At 35.7% G+C, this 26,833-nt stretch overlaps 1 protein-coding gene across 1 annotated transcript in view; it reads left to right on the top strand.

Moving 5' to 3' along the window:
• Positions 1 to 26,833, top strand: part of LOC126976314 (tRNA (adenine(58)-N(1))-methyltransferase catalytic subunit TRMT61A) — a 137,375-nt gene that overhangs the window by 70,837 nt on the left and 39,705 nt on the right. The window contains exon 5 of the mRNA XM_050824599.1: positions 11,408 to 11,577. Coding sequence (XP_050680556.1) covers positions 11,408 to 11,577 — 170 coding nt within the window. The remainder of the gene's footprint in view (positions 1 to 11,407; positions 11,578 to 26,833) is intronic.

The following is a 26,833-nucleotide window of genomic DNA, read 5'->3' as shown; positions in this document are numbered from 1 at the left end:
CACTACAACTAAAATCTTTTCTAAATATTTGCCCGATCCTCCTCACAACAATGAGTATGGTTATGATAAGTGCGTGCGTTTGAGTACATGTAGTGGTCGCAATAGATCTACAGATATAAGTGTTGCATTCCCCAACATTAAAAAAGTTCAATGTATCAACATAAACGCGGTTCCGAATCTTTAATAATAATAATTCCTTTGGTATTGAAAGAGAGTAAGGTGGTATGGTCGTCTTGTCTTTTTTTGTAATGAAAATAAGTGGCGAGACAAGCAGGACGTTGAGGTGATGGTAATTGATACGCCCTGCTCATTACATTGCAGTGCCGCTCAGGATTCTTGAGAAACCCAAAAATTCTGAGCGCCACTACAGTTGCGCTCGTCACCTTGAGACATAAGATATTAAGTCTCATTTGCCCAGTAATTTCACTAGCTACGGCGCTCTTCAGACCGTAACACAATAATGTTTACACATTACTGTTTCACGGCAGTAATAGGCGCCGTTGTGGTATCGAGAATCTAGGCGGCATCCTGAGCAAAGGAGCCTCCCACTTTTCTCACTATTCTATTTTCCTACTATGGCTTTTTCTCGCTAAAAGAGTGTACCAAAGGACAATTCTGACAGGACCCAAAACCGCGATTAGCGCTCGCAATTCTAACCTTACCTGTACTCATACATTTAAATACGTTATAATAATATTGCAGCACTGAATAATCCTCCCACGATAGCTGTATCCACAGGATAACTTTGCATAAGGGTAAATGAATGCACGGGCCGGGCGTTCGTTCCCGGGTGGCCATACGAAGGACCCCGCCCTACCTTCGGGCTACAAACCATCGCTATTATACGCTCAAGAACTGCAAACAGACCGTTCACTTTGATTGTACTGTCAAACCATTGTACTGAATGTGATTTCGCTCTAAGTAATCTCTCTATTGGTAGAATGTTTGTTTATCGAAACTCTCTTGTTCAAACCGCCCTCAATCCTAGGCTTCAGAGGTTGAAGAGCGCAGGGGCGTGCATTGCTTTTCTAGCAAGGTAGGCACTGTAGATCTAACTAGTCGTAGTTGAGCTTTAGTCCGAAGTTTACATTTTGAAGTTAGGTATATCGAATAACGCGTACTGAATCTGAAGACTGCCTACGGTAGGTATTTGGTATCTAGAGTTAGGTAAAATTTAATGAATGGGTGCTCAATAAAAGTTTGGTTATCGAATAACGGAACCATATTAAACTAAAACCTTAGCACTAGTGCTATATTTATGTAGGTTCTTAACGAGGTAGGCACTGCCTAATTGCCTATATGGTATGCACGCCTCGGGCAGAGCGTATAGATTTTATAATAGTTTTTTTTTATGAAAATAGGGGACGAGACGAGCAGGACGTTCAGCTGATGGTAATTGATAAGCCATGTCCATTACAATGCAGTGCCCCGCAGGATTTTTGAAAGACCAAAAATTCTACACTACAGTTGCGCTTGTCACCTTGAGACGATAGATGTTAAGTCTCACTTGCCCAGTAATTTCACTAGCTACGGCGCACTTCATACCGAAACACAATAATGCTTACACATTACTGCTTCACGGCATAAATAGGCGCCGTTGTGGTACCCATAATCTAGCCGGTATCCTGTGCAAAGGTGCCTCCCACTGGTAGTGCAGTTAATACTAATTCTTTGTGGTCCTTCAGTCCATTTCTTTGACCACACGTGAGCTCACTGCAAAAGATATGGTAGGATTGGTCGTTCCAAACTCGGCTCGGTTAAACACGCTTCGATGAACAGTGCTGCGTTTTAAAAGAGATGTGTGAACGTGTGAACGATATTAAAATGTTTCCTTCAAACTTTATTACTCTCTACCTTCAACGCGAACATGCGCATAAAACTTCTACCATTAAATACATGTACTTGAGTAATCTTCATAGATTTCTGAAATAAATGTTTATCATATAGAATCTCTATTTGATAGAAATTTGTGCAGAAAAATCAGATACATAGAGAAATACTCATTTTGTTTCTTGAAATTTGTATTTTCTGCTTGGATGGAAACCTAGAAACAATACACGAGAAACGTATCAGCATTTTTGAAGTTATACTTCTTTAGGCGCGTAATGAAAAAATTATGAGAGTGAAATTTTAAGATGCACGCGCATCACTGTAAAACAGAATAACATGTTGAAGTTGGTTCCTAAAATTTTCTGATGTTTGCGACATTCGTTATTTTTTTTGGTTTCTCCGTGCATTATTAGGACAGGCAAAGGGTTCAAGCCCATACAGCCGTATTCGTTATTTAATAATTAATTGTCAAAGCTATCTAATTGTTCTTTCAACAAACGTAGAATAGCAGGAGCAATAAATAATTTGAAAGATTTTTGCTTTGTTACGCCAAAGACTTTTTTTTAAGAATGATTAGTTAAATCGCCATAATCGCGTACGAGCGTTTGTGTAAGAAATATGACGGGTTGGCCGCTCATAAGGATTTCCTGACTGTACCGCGTTATCGATAAATAATCAAAATGGATTAACAAATCTTAAATAGCGAGTTGGTATAATTACATTTCAATCAGCTAGCCGTTAGAACAATACGAGCACGCGCCGACCCGATTACATTAGAGAGCTCAAGCACATGTGATTTCTCCACTTTATCTTGGCTAATACATCAATAGATTGTCCACTATTGTGAGTGACGGGACTCGCTGCCATTGTTGGTTCAATGGTTAGTGTTGTAATTAATTAATAGGTTCGATTTAATCGTTTTATCGATAGACGTGCGAGATTATTGTAAGGTCGCACCTTTGTCCAAATTCTGCAAGACGGTATTATGTCATGTCGGTTTTGGTAATTTGGCAACGCTTGGGGTTAGTTTTCTTTCTATTGATATAAAAACTCTTTTACTTTGAAAAGCGCTGACCATTGACATCTGCAACTGCTTTCAATTTTCTTTTTGATACGAAGTAACTTTGGTTTATTATTAGCGCACGGTGAGTTGTAATGTTTGACATAGTTAAAGGTTACACGAGAAAGAACTGTGCAAGCCTGATACATAAAGAATATAAGCAAAATAATAATATAAAGGCTTTCACCAACAATTCCGCTATTCGATTGAGCTAATGGTTTCGGGTCATAAAGGAGTTGTTTCAGAGTACTATGAGCCCTGGGTTGAACGACCTTGAATGCCGGGCACGAAATTACACTTAATTACACCTAATTTCTGTATTTTTTTTAAATATAGAAATTAATAATAACTTAAATGTGGCGCTAATGTGTATGTTACTGACTCGATGTCTGACAATTGACATACCTAATATTCTATATATTGTAGCCACGTTACAGCTACTACTCGCGATTGAATTTGAACATGACAAACAGGACAAATATCAAATATATAATAATCGTAAGTTTTTTTTTCGTAAACGATACATTTTGGAACAACTCCTTTAATACTGATATTTTAGCATGCAGTACTGCTGTGTATATGCTCAATATAGTGTCGGTGATTCAGAAATAATGGTAAGCAACAAATGTAAAGAGTATATTAAAAATAATACAGAATAGATACCTACGCCAATTAAACGGAATAACAGTTCAATGGCATGTGACAAATTTTGTAGTTTATGACAAAAACGAAAAATACTATACAAACATTAAGAAAAATTACAAGAAAAATTAAATAGAAAGAAAAGAAGAAATCGTATCCATATTGAGTTACTGAAATGGTGAGTGAGTCGTGTGTGTGGGTAAATGTGAGTGGTGTATTATTACCTACTATTAACGTTCATGAATTGTAAACGTTCTTACTAACATTGTGAAAATAGAAGACTCATTTAAGATTGTTCCTAAATAACCGTCCTTTTATATTTTTTTTATTTTTTTATGGTATAGGAAGACAAATGAGCGTACGGGTCACCTGGTGTTAAGTGATCACCGCCGCCCACATTCTCTTGCAACACCAGAGGCATCACAAGAGCGTTGCCGGCCTTAAATATTCTGATAGTAAAATAATTCTTCGAAAATAAAGCTCTATCGCAATAATTTTATGTTTGTGTAATAACAATATCTGGTTGAAAACTCGTTAAAGTTGTAATAACTATTTATTTTAGTTTTTTTTATATATATACTAAATATTTCTACTAAATTTTCAATATTCTATATTTGCCTTGCAATACTTCATCACATTAGTTTTTATATCTTCATATAGCAATCATATTAACACAACAATTTAAATAAAACACTTTTAAAGGATTAAAACGCGTGAAGCTTTTACGTAATTATTAATTATTGTAACGGTTTTACATTAGATGTTTGCGAAAGTTAATTACACGCGTTTTAATCCTTTAAAAGTGTTTTATTTAAATGTGTAACACTGGCGTTAATCAAAGAAAATACTATAACACAACAAACTTTAAATTAACTATTTCGTGAAATTTTTATCGATACTGCATATCACAGCCCTAGAGACTCGGTAATCTGGTACTCATGTTACAAAGCCCTTATTACGTAACATTTAAAATCAAATTCGTTTGTCTTGCTCGTGGCAAAGACCTTTTCCACATAATTTTAAATTACGCAGTACATTATGTGTTAAGTATTATGTTCGTACGTGTTAATAAATACGCATTTACCAATGACGGGCGTGTTAATCATATGTAATTAAGGTAAAATCTGATTGTACTATTGTTGGTTTAAGTACATTTTTAAGGTTAAAGAATTTGATCAAATAGAGTAGTAGTTCCTGATGCTAAGATATACAGTTGTTGGTAAGTCTTTTGTGGAGCGATGTACATGCTTTTTACAACAAGAACCCGGAAAATGTTCAAAGAAATTTATTACGAAATTCAAAAGAAGGTGGTTATGTCGTAAAGGTGGCATTATAATATGAATGAATTTCTTAATGACATCACAGTCTGGGAATAGAGCGACCGCTGTCAGGCTATTGAAATTAAAAAAAAAAGGAGAAATCCGCTGAGTTTCTTGCGCGCGTTCTTCTCAGGTCTGAGACATTCATTTCCGAATGGGTAGTAGTTTTTGACTATCAGTAAGTCATTTCATATTCTGTTTTGAATAAAAAAACTGAATTTAAAACATATTGATGGCTTTAATATATCATATTATAGTATATAAGTTTAATGTCTATAATATATTTAGAGGTGCAAACATATCCTTTGTCGGAACGTAACTTCCACAATTATTCATCAAATTTAATGGTTCATGGATCGTTTTAAAGCTTATATTTGCTGGTGTCAGTCAAGGTAGTTTTGTAACTAAGTACATAGCTATAGGTAAGATGTGCTTGTGTCGCACGCGCGAAGTGTGGAGGCAAGGTGCGAGACACGGATTCAAAAAATAACAATAATTGTAACTACATTATATTTTCGTTATCATTTATGTTAATTTTTTTTTATAGGATTGTTTAAACATTATGTAAAATGAAGACTTTAATTGGGTCAACGAGGTTCTTGCCACACCGTTTCATTAAAGCTTCGCTGTTTTAACTTAAAATAACTAAGACATTGATAAGTGTAATTGTTGACCAAAATGAATAAATGATTTTTAATTTATTTCATGGTATATTAACAAGCAATTGCTTATAATTAATATCCTTAATATATATATATATGCACGTAAATTTTACATCTTAGTGTGTTTTCTTTATCGTTCCGGAAGACGCAGTGTTGGTAGATGCACACGATGGACCGACGATACCAAGACCTATAAAAGAGACTTTAGCTCTAGTTAACTTATTAAACTGCACGTACAGTTTATTATATATTAGTTGGAAGAATCAGCCCTAGAAAAATAACAATTTATAAACTGTTTTAAATTTCATATGGTCCTTTGTTTATGATTGACAGTATTGAGTGCCGTGTAAGAATTTATTTGGATTTTACTAATAGCTGCAGTAATGATTGTTATTGCGAGAAACTGTCATAACCATAATGTTACCAGGAACAGACATGAGCTTAAAATGCCTACTACTCGGCTAAGTCGAGTTAGCAAGTCTTTTGTGGGGCTATGTATATGTTTTTACAACAGGATCCCAGAAAATGTTCAAAACAAAAGTATTACGTTATTCAAAAGAATTGTTAAAAAACGTTTGTGTGGTAAAGGCTACTATATCATAAATGACTTTCTTAATGGTACCACAGATTGGGAATGGTGCGACCGCCCTCAGGCTATTAAATAATAAGTTTAAGTGTACAATGTTACTTTAATTGTAAAACATATTTTTGATGAAAAATAGCCCACTGAGTTTGTTGCGCCCATTCTTCTCAGGCCTGAGGCATTCATTTTGGAATGGGTGGTAGTTTTTTGACTTTCATTAAGTGATGTCACATCCTATTTTGAATAAAAATATTTTAATTTGAATTTGAATATTTAATGGAAGAAGGTAAACGACCATACAGATATGAACTACCATCACTTGATGATATGTGATTACTGCAGCCCATACTATCTTGTCACTCCAGAGGAATCACAAGAGCGTTGCCGAGTAAACCGTCGAATAAACGTACATAGAATTCGGAAACCGACAATACATTGGTACGTGACGGGCGAGGATCGAACTGGGGTCTCTGCGGTGAGAGTCTACGTTTCTACCTGTTACGCCACTATCGTTTTATAATATTATATAAAAAAAAAGAAAGAAAGAAAGCAAACAACACTGCCGTCTAGGAACACCCGAAATAAGCGAAGCATAAAACCAATATATTGTAAATTGGTTTAGTTATAAGAATTAAATAACGGCGAAAACTGGCCTCCTATTTCCTCCCCTTCCTTTCCTTTCCCAAGATCCCCCCTCCCCCACCCCATACCCCTCTTATATTTATATATTATATATGTATGTATACATATCTATGTATTTATTTACCTTAGTTTTAAAGTTAGTTTTAAGTTCTAGTCATTAGTCTTAAGTTAGATTAAGTGATAGGTTACGATTAATATTACGTTATATCATAGCAAATAGCCTGGTTTTCTATACGTCCTCCCATTGACAGACAGCGTGTACGGATAAAGTGAGTTACCGTCGTATTGGGACAGAAAAGTCAACGATAGTTACGATTTTTATGTCAAGTAGGCCACAACCGGAGATGACTGAATATTGGGAACGGCTGTTAGACTACGAATGATATCAACGTCTTTATATGTGTATTTGTACGTTATTAGGTCTAGGCCTAGGTCCTAAAGAATCATTAAGAGAAAAATTTAAAGAAATAAACATTTTGACTGTTGCTTTTCAATACATTTTTGATAATGTTTTGTATGTTCATAAGCACATTGAGGAATTTTCTAGAAACTGTGATATTCATAATGTTAACACGAGGAACAAACATAAACTTGTTATGCCTACTACTCGTTTGGGTCGAGTTAGTAAGTCTTTTGTTGGGCGATGTATATGCTTCTATAATATGATCCCAGAAAATGTACAAAACAAATGTGTTACAAAATTTAAAAGAATTGTTAAAAAACGTTTGTGTGGGAAAAGTTATTATAGCATAAACGATTTTCTTAATGACACGGACTGGGAATAAAGCTAACACCCTCAGGCTCTTTAATTATAAATATATATTTTATATTAAAAAAAAAAGCCCGCTAAGTTTCTTGCGCCCATTCTTCACAGGGGCAGTCTCTTTTGAATGGGTGGTAGATTTTGACGTTCAATAAGTGATTTTAAATCCTATTTTGAATAAAAATATTTGAATTTGAATTGCTTCTAGCTTTTCAACCGTGAGTTTGCCGACAGCGCTTACGCAAGCTTAGACCTCTATCAACGGCAGGCACACGTGCCAAACCTCTCGAAGTATCGAAATCACTCTCGAACGCTTTACGATACGGCCGGCTCGCTTCGGGCTATACAGGGTGTCTGTACTCTTAATTATTCATACTAAAACTGTCAGATGTTGAACTTGATTTATAAATGACCCAGATACTAATGTTTAGTGGACTGTTTGATTTGATAAGTTGTGTTATAATGGATGATATGTTTCATTTAGCATTTTTAGGGTTCGGTAACTCAAAAAGAAATCTACCAGTGGGGGCTCCTCTGCATAGGGTGCTGGCTAGATTATTGGTACCACAACGGCGCCTATTTTAGCCGTGAAGCAGTAATGTGTTACTGTGTGTGTGTTACTCTGAAGGGCGCCGTAGCTAGTGAAATTGCTGGGCAAATGAGATTTAACATCTTATGTCTCAAGTCGACGAGCGCAATTGTAATGCCGCTCAGAATTTTTGGGTTTCTCAAGAATCCTGAGGGGCACTGCATTGTAATGGGTATGGCGTATCAATTACCATCAGCTGATCGTCCCGCTCGTCTCGTCCCTTATTTTCAATTTCAACTTTTTGTTTTTCGCGAGGCGAAATATTTATAACGCCCTCGCGATTCCTGTCCTTTCTTTTTCTGCTACCTACGCCTCTTTTTCCGGAAACTTTTCGCATCATGATGAGTTCGTAGGAGATCGTACCTCTCGTGCTTAAGCACGTGGTCCAAATAAGCGACTTTTGTCATCTTGATGGTTTGCATAAGTTCGCGTTTTTGATTGACGCGGCTCAGTACTTCCACATTCGTGATCTTGTGAGTCAAACTAAAGGCCAACATACGAGTCGTACGTCTATTTGCCCACATTTCAAAAGGAATACGGAAACCTTATAGGATAGGACTTTTGCGTATTTTTGTTGCATCACTTTGTATATATTGTGATTGAAATGGTTTGTATATTACATTAAAAATAAGAACTTGTAATACCTGTAATAATCTGTTTTGAAAAGAGCAACTTAGAGTTTCTTACTCATTCTTCTCTAAGGAAATCTGCGTTTCGAATAAGCTGTATGAAAAAAATTACATATTTCAAGTGTAATATGATTTACCTATGAAATTAAAATATATTTTATTTGATTTGATCACTTTGTTGTCCGTCGGTCAATTGTCTGTCTGTCAGGAATCTTGGAAACATGTCTACAATCCCTTGAAGCTGTGAAAAAATCACAAATATCTGGCCTACACTCTCAAGAGAATTAAAATTTATAGGGTACTTTCCGTTGACTTAGAACTATTGACATTTGTTCTAGTTTAGGGAAAATAAAGATATTTTGAAATTTATTAAAAAATTATATGTATTAACGCCGGAATTTTAAAGCTATAAGCGACAACTTTTAAATGGTGTTAAATGTTCACACTATTGTATAGTAATTAAGTTATTGTATCACTGTCAGTTTTCCAAATAAAATAAATAAATAAAATAATTTATAAGAACTTTAGGACAGGTGCTTACAACTTGTTGTAATGTTGCTTTATGTCATCACAAATCGTATTGTATCTCACTTACAAATAATATAATGTATAAAATATAAAACAATGCATATAAATCCTCATTTGTCGTATCACCGCTCTTCGACAATACCTCCCATAAAGGCTCACCTAGTATCGGAATACTGGATATTGAAATCTCGAATTATTGCCATTTCCGTGGCCATCTGGGGGGCAAAGCCAAACTGGCTTCAAAGAAGCTGGGCGTCATAAATATAGCACGGACATACTTCAAACCGGCCATATTCTAGCGCTCTACAAGGCGTAGGTCCGGCCACATTATATGGTGTATTTCTATCGACTCTGGTCTGGCGCATCCCAGTTCACTCGAAGCATTTGACCGCCTACAACGCAGAGCTGCTCGAATTGTTGGGCGTCCTGGCGTAGAGACGTCGCTTCCTTCGCATGACACGCCACAAATTAGGATATCATCCCCACATCTGGATGTGTGGCGTTCCTCCACAGTGCACTTTTCAAGGGACACTCTTCCACGTAAAACAATGCCGTTGAATGAGCTTCCTTGTGCGGTGTGTCCAGAAAGACACCTGTTACCTTAAAAATCGGTAAAAAGCAAACATCAAAAATCATTCAAACATACCATGTATCAATCTACCGTTTTTTGAACTTATTTTAATAGTCTGTGATACTTGGTTGCCGCTTTTCGTTTAACAAGAGCCCGGCAGTCAGTGCGCGTCGCAATAACTTCAAAAACATAACAATTTGAAAGTGGACCCCCGCGGCGCCTGGCTCTGATTGGCAGGGTGTATGACGTCCGCGTTGTGTCGATAAGATATCACAGATAAGATGCGGCATTGGGCACTATACAGCTTAGACTCCGGGTATACAGTAAGACTCATCCCGAGACGGGGCGATTCGATTGACAGGCACTTCACAGTTGGCATTTATATTTGAATTCTTCGTTCTTCTAGGAATTAATTGATTGTGTTCCTATTTTGATGTGTATTGCTTGCGGTCGCGTCGGGTGCCAGGTCGACCTGTTAATAATAAATCATTGTATTTGTGTTATGCGATTACCAATTATTATTTGTCACATGTTAAAGTACCGGCGGTAAAACAAAAGTGTGTTGCACCATTTGACAATCTGTAGATGATGTTATTTTATTTTATTTAACTACTAACCGTAACAGTCCAATCTTCACGGGTTAATGCTACTGTTAATGGTAAAAGTTTCAAATAAATATTCGATATTGACTGGATCAAATCAGCGTTACTGTTAACTTTAAATTTGACTTAAAACTAACTAATGACTTTAACTATAACAGCTAATATGATGCAACTCAGCCTCTTTTTCATGTAAAACAGCGCAATAAATGAAAATTTTGTCACCATATTATTATTTGATAGAAATAATATATTGTAACAATTCTTTACTTGTTTTGTTAAGAAATATTCACTCTGTGCAGCCGTAGGTGACTTACATGTTTTATTTACAAAATATCTGGACGACCGAGCCTTGCTCGGATATTGAAGAATGTACAAAATACTTAAACAAAATCTAATAGGACATCTGGTTCGAACCGGGGTTATCTGCTTTCCGGATCACCCCATTGGGTGACATTTCCTATCTTTGCTATTATAGTCTTGTATATAGTGGCGAAATTTTTCCTTTGTATTCTAATATTATTGTAGCTGTTTCTCATTAAAACGCGGATAAAATGTATTTTTAAAATTGAAACCTAGCTAGATCGATTCCTCGCCACCGAAACTACCTGTATACTAAATTTCAATAAATAAATATATTCAAGAATTGCTCGTTTAAAGATATAAGATTATTACAACAAATACGCGCTTTAGTAATATGTCTCCTGTTTATCATAATTGGACATAATTCCAGAAAAACGTTCAAAATTAAAATCATGTCGAAATTGAGTTAAACCGGCCACGTGATTCATATTAACGGACTGACAAAAATGGCAGCCCTACTGTCACTCTTTGAATGACTTCATGACTTAGTAGCCCAACTATTTATTAAACCTTAAACAAGAATTCCTTTAAATGTGATATTTGTGGCTTGGAACGTTTTACATGTCCTGGGTGGTTTTAATTGGTATGAAAATTTCTTTATAAATTTAATATTTCAATAATTTCCAGGCGGTCGTTTCTGCTCGTTCTCGCCGTGCATCGAACAGGTGCAGCGCACGTGCCAAGGTCTGCAGCAGCATGAGTTTCAGGACATCAGCACCATGGAGGTGCTCCAGACAGAGCTACGGGTCAGCAGGAGAACTGTTCCTATCCGTGACTTATCCTTCTTGAAGCATAAGGTGAGCTGTCTCTAATTTCAAAATGTACTATTTTTAACAGCCTTCCAAAAGGAGGATGTTATCAATTCGATCGGTATTTTTTTTATGTATCTACACCGATTACTCTGAGATTTATGATCCGATTTACGTAATTCTTTTTTGTTTGATGCGAAAAAGATGCCATTTGATCCCATACAAACCCCGGTTCGAATCCAGATGTCCTATTAGTTTTTTTGTTGTTCAAATTTTTTAAATTCTTAAAAATCCGAGCAAGGTTCAGTCGTCCAGATATTATATATTATATGTATCCTGTGTGAGAGAACAACGGCAACTTGTTCACAGTTCACACTGGCTTTCCCCACCGTACGTGTGACCCCAGCGGCACATTAACTCAGTGGAGTTACGACGTCCCGTGCCAGCATGTCGGGGATCAATCAGCGCCTAACAAACCGATAATTGACAGGACGGCAACTTGTGACACAAATTGGTCAATAGATATCAATCGGACTGGGTTCATCTAATTACCTTAGATAATTTATACGTCTATATAGAGCCTCTTGCTGCTAGACAACTGATGAATACAGGCCAGGTTCATTACTTTAGTGTGCGTGACAAGCTCGCCTTACACTCGCGATTATACCAGTGGGAGGCAGTAATGTGTAAACATTACTGTGTTTCGGTCTGAAGTGCGCCGTAGCTAGTGAAATTATTGGGCAAATGAGACTTAACATCTTATGTCTCAAGATTACGAGCGCAATTTTAGTGCCGCTCAGAACATAATCTAGCCGGATTCCTGTGCAAAGGAGCCTCCCACTGGTAAAATATAAAAATAAGGAACTTTGTTCCAAAAAGTGGTAAAATAACTAAAACGAGAGTACTATGTATATATATGCATGTTCTGCAAGAATGCTGAAAATATTTATCATTTTATAAAGGCATATTGAGAAATAGCAAGATTAATTCTACTGAAAATTTTTGGTATTTCGACAAATGTTTCATACGATTCTACATCTTAGTGTGATTAACATAAGGTGTATTTTAGCGAAATGTGAAGTTTCAGTATATCGGCGACATATCGGCTTGCGTTCAAAATCGTCACGCGCGCCATTTGTTGCGGGAGGTCACGTTTTATACGGTAGCTGATCGCGGTAGGGATTGCTGATATTCCTGATTTATCGATAATTCACAATACGATATAAGTGAAAACTTTACCATGGCGTAGTTAATAAATTAATACGAATTTCTATTTACTCCGGCTCTGACATTCCTCTCGGGTCCATCTTCCCGACTACATGCAATCCCATCGACTCATTTGAATCACTTATTCTTCTCCTAGCATCAATGTTATGTTGTCTGGCCGTTTTATATTCAACTTCGTCGACCCATATCAACTAACTCGTCCGTAGTCACTCAATAAACTTTTTTAGTCTATTTACTTTCATAGACTTACAGTATAATAGCGTATACACAAACAAGGCGTGTAAGAGACAACATCTTTAAGGAAAGGTGAGCGAATCTGTTGTAACTGTAACCGATTTTGATTAACAAGTCGTAAACAGTGAGCCACGCTTGACATTAGCTGCTTAGTATTTTAAATTTAAAACATTTCTTATCTTTTAAATTGTTCTTATTTTCAATATGCTTCTTTCTATTGCTCTCTGTGTCGTTCTAATTTTTTGTTTTACTTTATTCGTGAAAGTCCATGTTTGACATCCATATAGAAGACAAGGTAATAAGCATGTGTCAACTACAGTTTTCTTCAGCGTTAGATTGAAATCTCCCTTTAGAATTTCTTTCAAAGACCAAATTATTTCCAGGTTAGATTCCTTCTTCTTTCGACTTCTTCTTCGTTGGAATTTTTATCAAATGATATTTGTTTGCCCAGTTATATATATTTTTCAACGTATTCAATTTCATTGCCGCTAGTGGGAATGGGTATTTGAAAACTGTTAGCCAACGCACACATTGACAAATCAAAATTGGTCATTCATCATCGGCCTGTCAGTTCATGATGATTATGATCATATCTATATGACCATGTGCATGGTTTGGTTACTTAGGGAGGGAGGAACTCTCCCACTTTTAATCCTTTAAATGTCATCTTCATCATACCCATCTCTCGTAAATAAACAACCAAATATCCAATCACGTTCTTTTGTGCGACTTTCTGACCTCACTTCTATTTAATTAATAGACAAATAAATATCTCTTCTGTCTATTCTACTTTGACTTATATCGATATTTTAGTCGACAACCCTAGTAGCAAAAGCTGGCAAGAGCCGTGGGAAAATCTGAAGAGCTTTTTAAAATGGTTTCCAAGATCGGTGTGGAGGTAGTGCCATATATTAGTAAATTAATAGATTACAGGGTCCGGTATATATTATATCGGCTATAAGTTGCCGCTTTTGGTCATAGAGGAGGTATGGGGCATGCTTAATTAGCTTCGAGCATTATGTGAAACTCTTAATTATGGCTGATGGTAATTTTCAATTGACGTATTTAAACGGTGGTTGTCACGAGGTCCTAATTTGATATCGAATCTCTCGCCAGTATAGGGGTCGCGAAGCTTTACTTGGGGGTCGCCGGCAAAAAGAAAATGGAATAGAAGATGGTAGAATCACGGTGCTATTTTTGAAATGTTAAAAGTCAAATCATTTTCTAATTGAAGTCTATTTCCCATTTTATTAATGTCCAAATAAGAGACAGTATGCTAGGACTCACTGAGCACAAATTCAACAAATATATTAAAGCTTCTTTGACAAAAAAGGCTTACTATAGTTAGTTGTTGTATGATTTAAAAGATGGGCTTGGGAGTTCCATAACACTTCTTCTCCCCATGTTGAAGCCCCTTCTCGAACTGATGTGGCTTCAGGACGTTTACCAAGTACTGTTCCAATATGTTATGTTATTGTCACATCCTATGGTAAATAAATCTATTTCTATTCTATTCCACCATTGAAGAAAATGTCAGTTCACACAGGTAAAAAGATAAATGCCTTTTATTATATATGAAAAACGCTCCTGTGATTCCTCTGGTGTAGTAAGAGAATGTGGGCGGCGGTAATCACACAACACCAGGTATCCCGTACGCTCGTTTCTCCTCCTTTTCCGTAATAAAAATAATATGGTTCCTCTTTGGCCTGCATTCTCGAGTACTGACAACGAACTCATTCCTATTAGAATATTTCACAATAAAAACGTCGGAATACCATTGTAATCTCAATAATTAAAATAGTATCTTATCTAGATTATAGATCGGTCGAGTATCGATTGTGATTTATGTTTTCGACGGCGCGGGCACATGAGTAAATTAAACGGTACAGAGACTAATCTTCATACAACCACGCGAAATGGTTGCACTACTACAATGATCCGGGGCATGTGTGAGTGTCCACTGGCCGCTTGTTGTGTACGCGTGTACAGGTGAGACCGGATATAACCGGTTGACAATCGCACAGACAGTGGACAATTTCAGAGTTAGCGCTACGCGCGTATTGTTTTATTAATTGTAAGCTTGAATATTTTAACATAAATTGATTAAAATTTATATTCCATTATTAATATGGTTTATAATTATAATTGCTTAAGTTACTTAACTATTTCCATTTTCACTTTGCTTTGTCAATAGAACCTTACGTTATAGCTTTTGTATGAAATCTTGTATCTAGACACTATTAAAAGACAAAGTTTAAAAAAATATTTACAAAAAAACATTCAGAGCAAAGTTGTTATAAATTTAAGACTAGGCACGTTTGTCTCTATGTATATGCAAATATTCCAGTGGTTATGTTTTGTAATTATTATTATAAACTAACATAAATCAATATTATTTATTTTTGTTATTTATAACGTTATTTATAACATTCAAGTTGGCCAACGTAAAGCCATAGTTTGATCTCTGTACCGTTTATTTAGTCATGTGGCGCAGGCGCATCGCGGGCCGCAGCTGCTAGAACAAAGGCAGTCCGTCGTTCCCACATTAATATCGAGATGAGTGATCGATGCTCTGAACTCAACTATTGTGTATTAAGAGCTTCTGATGTATTACTTTGACTTCAATTCGTTTGTGACAAGATTTTCATACGGATGAGGGTTTGAATTCATCAGTCACTTAGTCACTTATGAATCGATTGGGAAAATTATGTTTTTGAAGTGAGAACTTTTTGATGCACGCGCACACCGTCACGCAATATCGACACGCTGACGTAAGCTGGGCAACTGGACCACTGGTAACTCAATGTCTACTGAACCACAACCAATAGACGACATCTATATAAATATCTATATACACATTATTTATATACAAATTTTGAAACGAACAATATAATTTCTCTCCAAATGTATAAAAATAGTTTAATGATATTTAATAACACGTTATTTAACTAAATTATTGCGTTATTTTTTTCGTTGGTTGTATTTAACAATATATTTTTTTCTACAAACGTAAAATAGCACGAGGAATATTACCGTTACCGACACATGTGTATATCAGTATGTACATATATGTGTTCATAGATACACAAGCATGTTGGCATTTTTTGAGATGGGAAAAACAACAGAACATAAAAAACTATTGAACTCGGAACACCGTTACCGTTAACAGAAACACTTCATTCAAAAGTATTTCCTAATAAAATATTTCATGATGATGCACTGTTTTTTTAATATATAATGCCATTATGGAAATTAAATTAAAGAAATATTAATATCTCTACTTTTCACTTAATTTCATATTTGTAAACAGTTCTCCCTTTTGCGCAACCGCAATTTTTATTCACCATAGGGAGTGACAATAACAACATTTTGCAACAACGCTTGGTAAACTTTAGTCTACATCAGTTCGTGAACGGGCTTTGACATGGGGAGAAGAATTGATAAGAAACTCGCAGCAAAATCTTTTATATAATATTACAACTTGCCTGCTATAGTCAAAGTCAATGTCAAAAAATCTTTATTCACTGTAAAACTTTATAAGTTATTTAGTGCAAGTCAGGATGAAGTACAAAAGTTACAATAGCATTCAAATGAGTATAACAATATTCACTAACAAAATTTTGAACATTAATTCCAACTGTCTTTATCATTCAAATAATCTTTCACATTATAATAGGCCTTAGATGTTAATTTATTTTTTACGACACATTTAAATTTTTTAATAGGTAATATTTTAATTTCATTTGGGAGTTTATTATAAAATATAACACAATCCACTTTAAAAGTTTTAGCAATTTTACGGAGCCTAGTAGATGGAATTGCGAGTTTATGTTTGTTTCGAGTATTGACACTGTGTACATCACTATTCTTTTTAAATTGGCTAATATTTTTATGAACGTATAGGAGGTTCTCGTATATGTACTGGCAGTGTACTGTCATAATATTCATTTCACTAAACTTTATAGCCTACTTAATATAATACTTTACAGTTTTAGGTGGCCTCCGCAGTACCAGACAATAACCATGCATCATTATCCTCAATATAATCTACTATTCTATAGTAAGCCTTCTACGTCAAAGAAGTTTTAATATATTGCTTGAATTTCTGCTCAGTACCAGTTGTGAAAGTCAAATATATCTTATTCAAATAGGCTTAAACAAATTGCTTCTGAATCGTCACTATAAATATTTCTTTTAAAATACTGAATTTACGATATATTCGTAATAAGTTGAGCTCGTGAGAAGAACATAATATAAGAAACTCAACGGCCACTCTTTTCAATCAAATAGATTATTTTACAATGGCTGTAATATACATAACAAATTAGTTTGTAAAGTGCAGCATCCAATGTATGAGACGTATTTAAATAATATAAATTACTAGCTGACCCAGCAAACGTTGTATTGCCGATATTAAAATCGCGATACAAAAGTAACTGTTGATCGTAGATGGGTGAAAATCTGAAGTTGTATGTATTTTTTAATGCTGACTCATAATCAATTATCAAAATTTAAAAAAAATGTAAAATAAAATTAAAATAAAAATTTGGCGTGGACCCTTAACATTTAGGGGGATGAAAAATAGATGTTGTCGGATTCTCAGACCTACCCAATATGCACTCAAAATTTCATGAGAATCGGTCAAGCCGTTTCGATTGAGTTTAACTACAAACACCGCGACATGAGAATTTTATATATTAGATTTCATGAAAAGTAATAACGAATTAAATATATAAATTATCGTATATTTGATGCATCAACCTTTTGTTTGAACACATTGTTGTTGAATTAAATTCGTGCTTAATGTCGAAGGTTTAAAGGCTGTTTATTTGTTTTGTGTGTATGTTACGTTTTACATTTTAAACAAAATTAATCTTTACTCCTTCAAGTAAACAATGAATCATTGCGTAAACGTACACATATTAATGATTATAATAATCTAAAATAACGTTATTTATGACTGTTAATATTGCAAACTAGTTCTGACAATAGATAATTTCGACGATAGAACGTTAAGTAATAGTGAATTTGGATATAATTAATCGGAAAAGTCATTACGCATAGTCATAAATCTATGTCGTTTGGAGGTTAAATAACTGGTCAAATAACGATTGCTAGGGTTGTCGCTTACATTATTAATATTCATGATATATAATTTATTATTTCGTAAGCTTATTTTTCCTATGTATTTTTTTTATTATTTATTTATAGGACAACCAGTAGTTGTTACATTCTAATATGCTTAAATATATTGAATATTAACAAAATATGAGTTGAATGTATAACAAAAGAAGGTATCACAACATGTACAGTCTATACTGTGACACCAAGAACACAATAATATAAGATAAAACAAAAATTACAAAATCACATACATGCCAATTTCAAAAAAAAAATTATATTAAAATTTAATATATTTTTTTAAATTTATAAATTAATACTTACTTACTTTTTTTGTACATTTCTTTACGTTACTTTATGTACTATCATTGCTTTTACGAGGTAATTGATTGATTGGTGTCTGCGTTTTAGACTATCAACAGATGTTGCATATTTTTCCAAGTGAGAGTGTTTGTTGCTATTTGGTTGTACTACGAGTAAAATAAATGTTCAATAAATAATATATTCAGATGAATAATGATGATGATGGCTAAGAACAACTTGACCATTATGCATGTAGTAGCCATTAAGTTTAGTGTGCTTTTCAGCCTAATGTCCCGGAAGTTTAACAAAAAAATATTGTTGATGCTCTGTCACCATCAAATGAGCCTTACCCTCGTCCGTTGATAACTAAATACGTGATCAAATAAGATTCTTACCACTAGTTATACAATTTCAAAATAACTGAAGAATTTGATCTAGACTCCTATGTAGTTTTTTTTCGCCATATGCTGTTACTATATTTTGGCCATTTTTGGTACAGAAGAATGAGTTAGAATTACCCAATATGGACAATGTCTGGGTTGGCCTGATTTCATATCATAGGAAGGCAATACAAGACATGCCTCTCTTTGAAAAACTGTTCTAGTACGTAGCAATTCCTGTGAAAAAATCTATAGCTGTAGTTTAGGGCTTAATATCTGTATGCCTATGCGGTAGTTATAAATATTGGGCAGAAAATTTCTGCTAGAGAAAGTACAGTTCGTAATACATATCTAAAATACCAGTTATTCTAAAAAATTCCGTCCGAGCGCTATTACTAAGCCAACAGTTCGTGTCCCGCATCGTTTAAAAATTTTGGTTTCTTATTTAATTTGTTTGTATACAAAAGTAAATAGTGAAGAAATAACCTACGAACCACATATGAAAATTTTATACTTAATTGAATGATCGTAGTGTAATAACAAAAATGCTACGCGACAACCCTACCGTGGCGCGTGCGCATAAAGATAACATCTTATCATGAACCGAGACGCGATCTGTCGTTGTCGATCCGGTCGCGTGTCCAAACATTGTCCACGACTGTACACAGCCTCTGCGAATGTGCACACTGTTCACGATTGTACACTGCCTCCGCCGATAATGTTCTCTGTTCGTGAATGTGCAGTGCCTCTGTAAGTATTCTTACTGTTCAGGAACAAACACAGTCTCCGTGGTTGTAAATGTATTTACCTCGACTGTACACAGCTTGTTGCATCCTGTTCACGGCTGCAGCTTGAGCCGACTGTTGACGACTGTACTCAGCTTCTTCGAATGTACGTACTGCCCACATCTGTACCAGTTGGAACAATTAACGCTTGACCATGTCAACTCAACGGAGAAACTTGTTTGTGAACGCCTTCTGTCAGTTTTCGTTTGTAAATACAGCTTACGGATGGTTTAACAGAGATAAGTTCTATAACTGGTTACCGTCAGTCAAATGCTGTAGACATTGATTTGAAAATGATTCTTTGGCTTATTTTGTTTGTAATCGGTCTTCGTTCAAGGCTCACTCGATGGTTTATTTTTATGACAATAAGGGCGAGACGAGTTGGACGTTCAGCTGATGATAATTAATATGCCCATTACAATGCAGTGCAGCTCAGCATTTTTGAAATTCCCAAAAATTCTGAGCGAAACTACTATTGCGGTCGTCACCTTGAGACATAAGATGTTAAGTCTCATTTGCTCTGTAATGACGCTTACACATAACTGCTTCACGGCCGAAAAAGGCGCCGTTGTGGTACTCATAATCCAGCCGGCAGCCTCTGCATGGAGCCTCCCACTGATAAATGCCCTTAGTCTTACGACACCCTTGGGCCTGGGACTTCCCTATTCTACAACTTTACAATTTCTTTAGAACATAACGGAGGAGATATAATAATGCTTCGGAATTTATTTATTAAAATTACAAGCAAACGGAGACATTAGATTCTCCCATTTCTTTATTAATTCGTGAAAGTGACCAATAGTGGTCTATCTAGTTCAAAGTATAACTTTGTATTGAATCGTATAACAAATATGTTCCTTTTAAATAAAACACTTTTAAAGGATTAAAACGCGTGTAATTGTAACGGTTTTACATTAGATGTTTGCGTAAAAGTTACATTTTTGGTATGTGTAGTTATGTGTTTTTTAAAAGAAGAGGACACTGTCAGTAAATTTTGCCAAAAACCATCTGTGTACAGCAAATACCACCTCCGAGGAAATAAATGGCGCTAAACTTCATAATGACAACTATGACAAATACTATCTTTGTCTCATTTCATCTGCAGTCCCCCTGAAAAGGAGATCTGGAAAGTTCTTGAAACGTCGGGTAAACTAAAATAAATATGTAACTTCTAATGTAAAACCGTTATAATTTCACGCGTTTTAATCCTTTAAAAGTGTTTTATTTAAATGTGTAACACTCGCGTTAATCAAAGAAAATACTAAATATGTTCCTTATCGTAGGAATAAACTGATTTTGAACATATATTTGTTACTCGGTAAGTTATTCAGCTTTATATCGATGATCTTGTCGGTATTATCTAGTCATTCATAAATACGTCTGAATGCAGTGTCCGCACATTTTGTATTATTTTGTAACTGAAGCCATTGAAAGAGATTTTGTATTTTATCAGACTCTGGGCTGCATATTGTTAATGTATCCTTTAATGAGTCAAAATACACACCAATATTTACACATGACGATGATAAATTAGAGACAATGCGGGATTCGAACCTACGCCACAACCGGTGAGTTTAATGAAACATACCAAGACATACGCATCATGCAGCATGCGGATGGTTGGCTTAGTTCCAACCTACTCCGGCAATCTTGACCAGATCTGCAGGACTTTACTGCCCCGACGGTCACATGTCCGTGGAGCTAAGTGCTCTGCCCACTGCCACTTCAGTTTCGTATCCATTTGAGCTGGGTGACTTTGGTTCTCCTACGGATCTCCTCATTTCTGATTCGATCTCGCAGGGTTAATTAATTAATTGTATTAAATATTAATCGTCTGCAAGTGTTTTTGAAGTGAAAACTTATTTAGCGGCGTTGAGCACTTTTCTTAAAATGGGTATAAAATGTTAAACTCGCGTCAGGACACGTGGCCTGATCGAATATTCGTATGACAGTCGTTGAAATTGTGGATGAAAGATTTATGCCTCTTATTATAGTTCGGCTATTTTAACTTAATGATCATATGGGCACTGGGCCAGTGGTTGAATCATTGTGATTGCGAAGCCGAAACACCGCGAGGTCGAGGCATCGAATCTCAGCAGTGAAATACTTTTACTCACTCATACACTCACGCGTTGTTCCCGTCGGGGTAGGCAGAGACAATAGAATGTCACTTGCTTCTATCCTTACAAACCTCACGCGCTTCCTCTACATTTATTACTCTTTTCGTACATGCTCGCCGGTTGCGGGTGCTTCGGACTTTTCCTTTTCTCAAAACGTCCCCAATTTGAAATACTTTTACAGTTTAATTATTTGGTTTTTAATCTCTTTCATTAGCGAAGGCGTCGCGAACATTAAAAGCATTAGCGAATATCCCTAAGGCGTGCTAAGACGATGGATATACTTGTATGTCTTCGTCACTTATTATTTTGTTAAAATTTATATTATTTATTTTAAAATTTTGTTTCTTACTTCAGCTACCATAAACCTAGTGTATCAGTTTTAGAGATTGGTGGTTATGATGCTGGTAATGAAGATGGTGAAAGAGTCGTCGAAATCATGGACGAAAGATGATTTTTCTGAGAGATAAACTTTTTAATGTAAATTTAATTGTAATAGTTCTGAAGTGTTAAATTTTTTGTGTAATATAAATTGTCATTTTTGTGTGCTATAGCGAAATAAATGAATACTGTATTTAACCACATAAATGCCAGTACTTTTAAACTGATAAATAAAGCAATTCGTGCGAAATTATTCACTAAGCATTACAAAATATTCAAAAGTGCACAACGTTAATGTTCAAGTTTTCACTTCTGCCGGCACCCCCGGAGTGCAACCCGTATTTTAAATTTTCCGCTAAGACAATTTAAAAAAATACGAAGATTCGGGAAGCTATTGGTTTTACCCGTTTTATGAAAATAGAGGTTTCATCAGATCTCGACCTTTTAAGGTCCTAGGAAGCTTCCCTGACGACTATTCCCACGATGGTGCCCGTACGTCTGAATGTGTGTGTGTGTATGGATGTATGTAAACCTCTTATAACTTTTGAACGAGTCGACTGATTTCATCGCGGTTGGCGCCAAGGCAAAAGGGGTGGACCGGTAGTTTGTAAGATATCTCAAAAAAACTACGTAAAATAGATTTTTCATGTGTTCATTGGTCATTCCAAAATAAATTTTAAACTGTTTTACCGATCGATTCGAAAAGTTAATCAGCTCTTAACATCAACAACAAAAAAACACGTTGATCGTCACCTAGCCGGTCAAAATCGGTTCGTGAGCTTTGTTGACGCAAGAAAACCGAAAAAAGGGGCTTTAAAAACCGCCTACCACGTGAAAATCAGTTCATTAATTCAAAAGTTAATGCCTTTTAAAAATTTAAAAAATAGTGTTATATCAAACTTTTACCAGACTTTTGAGCTCAAGAGCTCAAAAACATAGAACAGCTAAATATTTGACCTCGAAGAGCTCAAAATAATACATATTATACTATTGAGCTCGAAAAGGTCAAAAAATAAGTACATTTTGAATCGTTTACGTATGGAATTAGCAGGGATGGCCTTTACGGTCAACCCTTTTCCTAATTTTCGTTTATTAGAAAAAGGGATGAGGCGAGGAATACGCCATACCAATTTCATTCAGGATTTTTGATCCCAACATTCTGTGCGGCATCACAATTGCGCTCATCACTGAGACATTAAATGTTAACTTTTATTAGCCCAGTCATTTCTCTGCTACGGAGCCTTTCAAACCGAAACACAAAAATGCTTATACATAATTTTCTACTTGACGACAGTAAAACGCACCACAGTGGATACCTTATCGCGTCCAACAAGGTAAAACTTTTTGAAAATTTATACGTCCAGATAGCGTCTCTTACTGTTATACAACCGATAAAAACAGGCCATAAATATTAGTTTAGTGTGTATGACAGGAATCTTGAAAAACCCAAAAATTCTGAGCGGCACTACAATTGCGCTCATATCACATTGAGACATAAGATGTTAAGTCTCATTTGCCCAGTAATTTCACTAGCTACGGCGCCCTTCAGAGCGAAACACACTCATGTTAACACATTACTGCTTCACGGCAGAAATAGGCGCTGTTGTGGTACCCATAATCTAGTCGGCTTCCTGTGCAAAGAAGCCTCCCACTGGTAAACTGGTTGTATGACACTTTGCGTTAGAGTGCGTGAATAGCTCAAAATAGAGTTTAGTTCTAAACTCATTTTTTTCGACGTTTTCACAGCTGTCACAGTCTATCTAGATAGACGTGTGGATGATCTAAGGTAAAAATATATGAAAGTATATTTATCTTATTTCTTTCACAGCTCGAAATGTTTGACTAAATATGACTGCAAGCAAACTATTATATTAAATTGACCAGATCAAAACATGGCAACAGAGCAATAAATCAGGATAAATTATCAACAGGACGTAAACAAACAAATTAAAATTTGTCAGATTTGTACGCAATTCGAGATCTTGTAATGAGTAAGACTAAAATTATGAGCGTGTCACCTCGGAATCGTAATTTCAAATCGCAACAGAGCTTTTGACTTGTGCCCAGAACATGGAAACTAGTCTATCATTTATGCTTGTGCAGAATAATTCCAATAATGCAAACTCCGTTCGCTGGTTGGTACAGTCGTTGATAAAATTTGAATGGTTCTTTAATGGTCTTGATATTATATAGCTATAGCAAAGTTTTTTTTTTAAGTGAAAACTTTTTTAGCCGCGTTGGGTATTTTTAGTAGAGGGAACTCTTATGGGTTCGCGTTATCAACATGCTGACGCACGCGATAAATAAATATGTATAGTTAGACACTTTTTGGATGCATGCAATCTCGTGAGTTTGCGTCATCGAAATGCTCTTAGGATATCTGTAGCTATACTGCTGACTTATTGTGTAACATTAATGCTGTGTATATCTTATTAGTGATTTTTCTATGTGAACGGCTATCGTAAAGAATCCACTTTTCATCGCATGTCACAATTCGATCATTTCTATATCGATTCAACAAGACAACACAAGTTTCATCACGCGTTTCTTTCTGCAAATCAATCTAATCATGAGGCACCCATTTTCTAATAATTATTTTATTAATTTGACGATTTTTATTGATTTTATTTAACCATGTCACTAATTCCTGCATAGTTTGGCTTGGATCGGTTTCAGTTTTTCCTCATACATTCGATTTTCAGGATTTTCTATTATCCGAATGCCTAACGACAACAATTAGTCCGGTTAATCGAGTTTCTACTGTATATTTATATGCAACGGTCTCATTATTATTCATCTTGCTGATCTTGATATTCAGATTATACCAAAATTCATAAAATATGCGATATAATAGTTTTTGAAGCGACATCTAGTTGTAAGATTTGTTAGTTAAAAAGTATGAGAACTTTTTTTAGCAACTTTTTATTTTAAATTACAATAAGTACACATTATTCATTAATAAAAGCTTCGGTGTGGTACAAATGGGTGGTATTAATAAATAATGTCAGTGAATACTTATATTTTATAAATAATACATTAACGTTTTGGCATCGAAGGTACGCGCGAATGAAAGCACAAAGAGATTGAGGGCAGTGTAAGACGATCCTCCATATTGTTGCGGCGTGAGTTGTGACGCAACGAGAGTGTCGCAGTGAGTGGCGCGTGATCGAGGGCCGCGACACCGTGCCTAAAGGATGCGCTCGCGCAGCGTCGTTATACCGATCGCCAGTGCCTTACACACACGGAGCGACAGCAGCGAATGCTGCCGAATATATTTTTTTACGGAAATAGCTGGTGGAACGAATAGAAAGACGCGCGCAACTTACACAATATAAAAACTACATAGTACTCCCAGAAGTTTAATTTGTCACCATTTTTAAAAAGTGTTTGTGCATATCGTGTAAATTAAATCACTATAATGAGCATAGAATATCGCAGTGATACAGTAAAAGAGCTCCGTAGGGTTAAAAATCTCAAAAGGCCAATTAATATATTTAGAATGAATTCCGCTAAGTTTTGTTAGTCTAAATGCAGAATGTAACTCCCACTCTCCCGCTCCGCTTATAGTGACTAAAGGCGCCATTCACCAAAGAATCAGTTTTAACTGAGCTCTTGACTGGACTATCGGGTTAGTTTTTAATGTGCCCTGCTGAAATCAATTCGATAAGGATTTTGCCTTTACACGAGGCATCGTCAGGAGTTTTTAATTAGCTGAAATCTGGAACAAGAGTGAACTCTTGGCTCTTAGCGTATAGCGTATGGTGCATCACCCATGCAGATTTATAACAAAATATAGCAGAATTAACGCTTAATATATTTCATAACATTTGAATGTATACATTTTTATATTGCTTATTTATTAATTGTGTTTATAACCGTTTGAATTCCGTCTCGTGTAAAAGAGGCATTATACAAGTGCCGATACACGGAAAATATATGCGCAACTCTTTAGTATTGAATATCAACCGCTTTTATATATCGAGTCTTCATTTATTGAAACCAATGCACTGTATGAAGTATTATATGTTTAGCCTGCCTAACATGTCAATACTTTTTTAAAGAAGGCGGCTCTGACTACTAATCTTTTACAAGGGTTCTACAAAACATTTTTTTTTTCCTAATTAATTCACTTGTACTAGGTTTATATCGATACCTCAATTCCAAAGAATGACATTTCAGAAAAGGGGTTACAAAAGAAAATAACTCGAGTCGATACTGTATGAATCGAAAATATTTTTCATACTTATTTAAAATTTCTCATACTTATTTCAAACTTACTGAATTTCAGGCTTGTTACACTTTGGAACTGAGGTATTATACTTTCATAGATCTCTCTCTAGTCGTTCCCTCACGACTTAGGATCGTGGTCATCAACAAGTGGTCCACACTTGGAGTGAACTATTTGTTTCCATCGGCTTCTGTCAATTGCGGCCCTGACGACGGAGCTAAACCTCGGGGACCTGGAGTCTTTTATTTGGTCGGTCCGTCTGGTAGGAGATCGGCCTCGGGGTCGCTTGCCATTTTTGTTCCCAACTACGATTATTTTCTCCAGGCTCTCATTACCCCTTCGCATTCTGTGGCCAAAATACGAGAAAATTTATTGGTGGCATCTCGTCGATGCATTTGTTCGCTTGGTATCCCAAACATACGCCTCCAGCACCACATCTCCAAGGCATCAATCCTCTGCCTCTCTCGAGCCCGTATCGTCCACGACTCCACGCCATACAGAAAAATGGATACATTTGTAACTTTTTTG

This window comes from Leptidea sinapis, chromosome 2 (genome assembly GCF_905404315.1).
Source record: "Leptidea sinapis chromosome 2, ilLepSina1.1, whole genome shotgun sequence".
In the NCBI taxonomy this organism is placed as follows: domain Eukaryota; kingdom Metazoa; phylum Arthropoda; class Insecta; order Lepidoptera; family Pieridae; genus Leptidea; species Leptidea sinapis.
The sequence above is the reverse complement of the archived record's forward strand: the minus strand, read 5'-3'. Positions and strand labels throughout refer to the sequence as shown.